This window comes from Bactrocera latifrons, unplaced genomic scaffold (assembly GCF_001853355.1).
Source record: "Bactrocera latifrons isolate USDA-ARS-PBARC rearing strain unplaced genomic scaffold, ASM185335v1 scaffold_706, whole genome shotgun sequence".
NCBI lineage: Eukaryota > Metazoa > Arthropoda > Insecta > Diptera > Tephritidae > Bactrocera > Bactrocera latifrons.
The window spans coordinates 40,109-47,218 of NW_017537386.1; the positions used below are offsets into that span (position 1 = coordinate 40,109).

The following is a 7,110-nucleotide window of genomic DNA, read 5'->3' on the forward strand; positions in this document are numbered from 1 at the left end:
CCCAGAGGATACTTGGTCAAGGACCGGAAGTCGTGAGCTGCTTGAGTCATATGTAAAAGAATCGTTTCTGGCCACTCCCAAGTGAATGGCGATCAGAAAATTTTCCTCACTTGCGTGAACTTCTACACATGACTCCATCCTCCACTGATATACTGATTTATATACTGTCATAAAATCGGTAATCAAAATCCGTTTAAACATCACTATAAACGGTTGCCAAACTTTTAATGTCCAAGTTTAATTTACGGGAAAAACCGATAAAACTTTGGTATAATATATTGATTTATCTAAATAAGCAAATTTTCAAATGCTTATATGTTAAGCTTACCTTAATTCAAACACAACCAAAAAAACAAAAAGCAGCCAGTATTTACATACGAAAAATTTCCGGCAGTTCCTTATGTTTAATAAAGCAATAAGCACGACTGCATACAGTAACAAAGCAAAGGCAGAAATATTTAAAAACATAAAACAGACGACAGAAACACAAACAAAACTAAAATAATTATATTTACATACATATATGCATATATGTATATTTACTTAGTGGGAGCATGTGTTCATTATACACATGTATATATAATTGTCAAGCGCAAAGTCTATATACTTATATAGATACTATGTAAAAGTACATATTTACTTACATACATATGAACATATATGGACATAAGAGAAAATAACTTTTTCAATACCGTGTTCAATATCTCTCTCTCACTTTTTCAAAAGAAAATATAATAACATTTATATACAAATATACGGCAAAGAATCTGCCTGATCTACCTATCTAAATACTAACATAAGGACGGAAAAAGTGTTAATAAATTCAAAGTGCGAATTTCATAAAAATAAATCGTCTAAATAATAAATAAATAAWATCAAAGATATTTTCAAACTTCAAACTAAAATATAAATAAATAACATCGTTTACCAAGTAAATAAGAAACGACATTAATAAAAAAACAAATAACCCGTTTATAGGAAATAAACTCTTATTTATTGAAAATAGAATTCGGTTTATTGTACATACATACAGTAAAAATAATGAATAATAATCAAAATATACCTGCAGGAGCTACACGCTCAAAACAGGTTGCTAAGTTTATTTCAGAAAGTGACAGTTTTTTAAGATACTGCACTAGATTTGCATCTTCATCGATTAACGAAACTCGGAATCGTTATTAGAAAAAAAAGTCAAAATCTTAAAAATTTTTGGACTCGCCTCCAAGTGGTTCATCACGCCATTGTAGATGCTGACGATTCAGATCTACCACAAAATTTTAAATTATCTACTTACGCCATATACGAAAACTGCATAAACCAGTACGAAGAAACAAAAGGTATGATATCAGCTAAAGCTAATTAAAGCAATTGCATCTACTGTCTGTACTCTACTGAAATAGACAGTCAAAAGGCAAGTTCTGTCATCCATCTCTCTTTGTGGAGGTTATGAAGAATGGCCGTCCTTCCGGAACATATTTACAGCCGTTTACATTAACCATCCAAAATTATCACAAGCGCAAAATTGTATTGCATAATAGTTAAACAATTCACTCTTAATGACGATATTTTCAATTTGGCTTGGGAAGCTCTAAAAGCTTGAAAGAATACTGGTCGATAGGCAAGTAACACCTAAAATCAAGAAAGAAACAAATGAAGACGGTGTAAGAATACAATCCACTGTTTCTGTTTGTTTGTCGATTCTGTCGATACAAAATATTACCACAAACAGCTGGGACCCAATTCTGGTAAACATTTGCACCGCCGCATTACCAGAAAAGTTGTTACTTCTATGTGAGCAATCGCTTTCATCAAGAAGAAAGTACCCAATGTGGCAACAAATGTAAGACTTCCTAATTTCCCAATATGAAATTGCGGAAAGGGTAGAAGAAGAAATAATCAAAACTAAGAACATTAAACACGACCAAAGTGGAAGCTTAAATAGACCCCAAGTTAGTAACAAAAACAATTCAAGGCAAAAATATTCACAAAACGCAATCGCTCACACCTGAACAAAGAAAACATAAACTTACATATTGCGAAAGGTTTAAAAACTTAACGAACGAAATAATTTTGTTAGGTCAAAAAAACTTCGCACAAATTGTCTGTCACATGCGCATACATATACAAATTGCAAAATCATATTTAATTGCTTATATTGTCAAAAAAAGACACTATTACCTTAAGCAGTAATCCATGAAATATTCGTGAAAATACCACGTCAAATGCGAAAGTTTTCCATGCAAGTTCTTGATTTCGATCGTTTGGTTTGTTATGGCAACTATATTGTATAGTGAGCCGATTTGAACAATTTCTTCCGAAATTACATTGTTTCTATGAATAAGTACTCATATAAAATTTCGTGAAGATATATTGTCAAATGAGGAAGTTTCCCCATTTTATTCCGAAAATTCAGTTTGTATTGCAGTTATATGCTACAGTTAACCGATCTGAACAATTTCTTCGGAGATTACGTTATTGCCTTAGAAAATAATCTATACCAAATTTCGTGAATATATCTTGTCAAACGTGAAAGTCTTCCATACAAGAACTTGATTCCGATTGTTCCGTTTGTATGGCAGCTATATGCTATAATAAGCCGATCTGAACAATTTCTTCGTATATTACATTATTACCTTAGAAAATAATCTGTGTAAACTTTTTTGAAGATGCATTATCAAATGTGAAAATTTTCCATACAAAAACTTGTTTCCGATAGTTCAGTTGAGTGAGTTCATTTTAATCAGTGTAAATCGGTCGGTTTTTTTAAATCTGGGATTGACAAAACGTCGACATGAATGTAATAAAAAAGGCGTTGGCTGACAATGTTTTCGAGTCTTGATGACAGTTTTCAAATAAATAGGAAATATTTGAAGGTATTAAAAATTCTTGGTCATCACTTTCCTTAAAATACTTTTGTATGAATCGCTACCAAACAGTATCTTCGAGATCATCCTCACAAAATGAGGATCGATTCACTATTTGAATAACACACAAATATTTAAATTAATTAATACATAAGTTTATAAATATATTCTTGTTTGAAAATGTTTAAAAAATGCTGAAAAACGGGATATTTGCTAACCTGATGATTTAATTTAAATAGTTAATTGTTTTGTTGATTTCAAAAAAAAAAAATAAATAAAATAGTATGGAAAAATTTCGTTTAGGTAGTCCGCTAAGTTCTGGTTTAAAAAAATATTATTAACCGAAAGAAGGAATCTTGGTTAAGTTTACCAGAATTTAACTGACATATTTATGCTAACCAGAAATAAAGAAAACAGCCTTAATTGTTGTTTCATTTAGCAGCAAACGATTCGTTCAAAATCGGCAATATTTTTAGAATTGTAGCCTCTTTAGTGTTGATAGAAATTAGCTAAAACTATTTAAATCCGAAATGTGCTGCAGTTGTATATATTTATAGTTATTATACATAAATGTTACATTTTCATAAACTATTACGATTCTTCAAAATTATTCATATGAATCAATTTGAAAACCTGAATCAATGCACAGAAATTTAGTAATTTTACCACGAGCGTACAAATTAATTCAATTCTACTAAACATACATTTATTTAAAACTTTATTCAACTTGATTGTTTTTTTTCCTTCATGTTTCAATTTACTATTTATGAACTCAGGTTGAAGCCGGGCTTTCTTTCTGAGGCTTTGGTCAAACGATAGAAAAATAAAAACTTTGTTAGATGAAAGTGAATTTTTAATATTTTTCGTAATGGATTCGAATGTCTATTTTATTATCTTTCTGAAGTTCATAAAGAGCATTCGGCGATTTTTACGATGAGTGAAATTATTCAACAAAGACAGTCCATTAAATTTTGTGTGCGGAATTTCAAATTTCTGGTGGCGAAACGTTCAGAGTGTTGGAAAAGGCATTCGGAATTGTTTTTCCCGAACAAGTGTTTTTGATTGGTACAAAATATTCAAAGAGGGTCGAGAACGCGTTGACGACGAAACACATCCAGGACGGTGATCAATATCAACTGATGATCAACACGTCAATAAAATAAAGGATTGGTGCTTGAGAATCGACGATTAACAGTCAGAGATCTTACTGGCATCGTTGGAATATCGGAAGAATCAGTGAAAATCGTTTTGAAAGACCATTTAGGCCTAGCAAAAATTAAATCCAAAGGGGAATCCGAGAGAGGGATTGCCTGTAGGGGACGACATAGATTTGTATGAATAAATTAACAATTTAAATATTATGATTAAAGTACTCTTTTTTTTTGTTCATAGTAGCATATAACTCAATCAGAGATAAACCCATATATGAATTAAATTTTTTAGTTTCATTTTTATTGTTAATAACAAAGCAAAGTATTTTTGTAAATTTTTATTTATATGATGAATGTAATTAATAATTTAATCAAGAAAACAAAAACTCAAACCTAGCAATTACGTTTGTTAAAATTTTTTTTACACCATAGGAAATTTTTTCATCCAGCTCAGCACAGGAAAATGCTACAGTTTGGCAAACAACCTGAGGATAAAAATCGACAACTACCACATTCCATTACAATGACGATTATATTGTTATATAATAATACAATAACAAAAAAAAAACTCTGGTAAAAATTTGGTTGTCATAAATTCTCTACCATTTCATGCAGTAAGACATTTTAGATAAAACGTGTTTCTATTTTCACCCATTTGTGAAGTTTTATAAATACTTCTGGCTGGAGTAGAAACTCTTGTCAGGTTAAAAAAATTAACATTATTTCAAATAAAACCAAATTAGATGGAAATAAATTTTATATTTTTTCGCGAAATGTTTCAACCTTTTGATTTTATATCATTCACTTTATGTACAACTTTAATTTTACAAGTTCATTTCGTTTAGGTATTGACATTGAACAGGTTACGATTGTTGTTAATTTCGATTTACCCATGGACGCGAAGGGGAACGCTGATTGCGAAACATATTTACATAGGATTGGTCGTACTGGAAGATTTGGTAAATATAACAATTTTACAGATTATAAACAGCTTTTATTTCGTAATATTTTTCAGGCAAAAATGGTATAGCAATTAATCTGGTAGATGGAGAGAAGTCTATGAATATTTGCAAATACATTGAAAACCATTTTAAGAAAACTATTCAGCTTTTAGATACAGGCAACTCAGATGAAATTGAAAAGATTGGATATTAATAAAATGTTATAAATTACCTATATGTTGACTTGATTCAATTACTCACATTAGTAGTAATTATATAAAACAAAAAGGAAAGTGTACTACTGCAACCGTTTTGGAAGGGAGTGCTTTCATATAATTGCATTACAAAAAAGTGATACGGGTATTCATAAATAAAAGTTTAACATAATAAACCATCGTTGTTAAATTAACATTTGTAATGCAATTTTACTTTAATAAGTGTAAGTAAGTAGGGAGTTATGTGGTTTCAGCTTAAATCTTGAGCACAGCTCTATTTTAAAAAATTAAAGTGCAAATAATATAGTTTTTCATTTGGTAAAGCCATTTTAAGCATGCAAAAGTGTTGTAATCGTACTAAACCATTACTGTCCAGGTTACTGAAATTTTACGATCGGCAGCGTTCTTCCTTCTAATTCAATGCATGCCAAATAGTATTGGAAATAAAAAACCACGGAGGATATATAGGTTATTAAAACACCGATCAAAAATTCAGAAAATTTTATGATAATATTATAAAAAATATATAATATCGTGGTGACTGAAGTCATTTCGCGAAGTACTCCTTTCTGCGTTAGCGACCTTCGGCCACGAATTAAAACAATAACCCTGGCCGAGACAATAMCCAGGGTAACTGAAATACTTTTGCGTAGTACTCCTTTAAAAATTTAAGTATTTTATTAAGTAATATTATTTAATATTAGTTAGTTGTTTATTCAATTTTAATAAGAAAATATCGATATGCATGGAAAGATTGCTTAAACTCATTTTAATTTGAAATATTTATTTTATATAGATTACTGAGATTGCTAAATAAGGAAAGAGGAATTATAGCGAAAAAGAGAAATTTCGGCGAATTGCCCATATTTGCTTATTATCATAGGGCAGCTCTCCATTAAATTATAAATGCGCGTACAATGTGTTTAATGTGGTGAAATAGCTTGAAATGTTCGAATTTTGGGAATTTTTTAACTTTAAGGTCGAATATCTCGTAAACTAAGCGATTGTGGTACCTGTAACCCTATATACAAATCGGAATTGTGCCCAAAACTTGATCCAAGACTTAATAAAATCATAAAGTCAAATGCTGAAAAATTTATTGAGTAAAAAATGAGTTTACTAAATATCTGTATATATAATGCTAACGGTGTTAACCAACATAAATTAGAGATTATTAGATTTCTGTCTGAAAAAATATAGATGTAATGCTTATATCAGAAACTGATCTAACAAATAAAAATAAGTTCAATATACCGGTATTTAGACTCTATGTTACAAATCATCCGGATGGAATAGCGCATGGTGCACGACAGTGTTGATTAGAAATCGTTTAAACCACTATGCTCCAGAAACTCATGCTACACCACAGTTACAAGCTACAACAATATCACTAAAAAATCGGGGTTGTGACTTAAACTTTACGGTTTTATACTGTCCATCTCGTTTTAAAATCACAGTTACAATGTCCCTTAAATGTTAGCTTTTTATCTTATTCTTAAGATGTTAGTATGTGGTATTTGAGTATTTTCAAGGGAAAGGTTAGGGAAGGTGCAATTTCTTTTTCTGTTGAACTTTTGCTTGCAGAAACTTTGGTTCCTGTCGCTTTAGACCATTCCGTTATGTCGTTCAGAATATTATTAAAAATTGGTTTTGACTTCGTTTCAGTTTTAAAGCCGAGAATATTAATACATTGTCAGCGTACAAAAGGTAGTCAACGTTGCGGTTTGAGGCTATTAAGTTGCTGAGGTGATTAAGGGCTATAATAAATAACGTTAATGAGAGAGGAGATATTTTTGGTATGCCTTGTTCTAATATATTATTATATAAAGTTACCAATCTGGATTTTAAGGACTGTGGGAAGTTTTTTAATAGGGTGTAAGAAATTTTGTCTGATCCAGGTGTTTTTCCGAACATTGTGCTGATGGCAAAATAAAATTAG

At 30.6% G+C, this 7,110-nt stretch overlaps 1 protein-coding gene across 1 annotated transcript in view; it reads left to right on the top strand.

Moving 5' to 3' along the window:
- The window catches only part of LOC108975975 (DEAD-box helicase Dbp80), a 22,599-nt gene extending 17,851 nt beyond the window's left edge, over positions 1-4,748 (top strand). The window contains exon 8 of the mRNA XM_018944839.1: positions 4,448-4,748. Coding sequence (XP_018800384.1) covers positions 4,448-4,542 — 95 coding nt within the window. The 3' untranslated portion in view covers positions 4,543-4,748. The remainder of the gene's footprint in view (positions 1-4,447) is intronic.
- Positions 4,749-7,110: the final 2,362 nt, after the last annotated feature.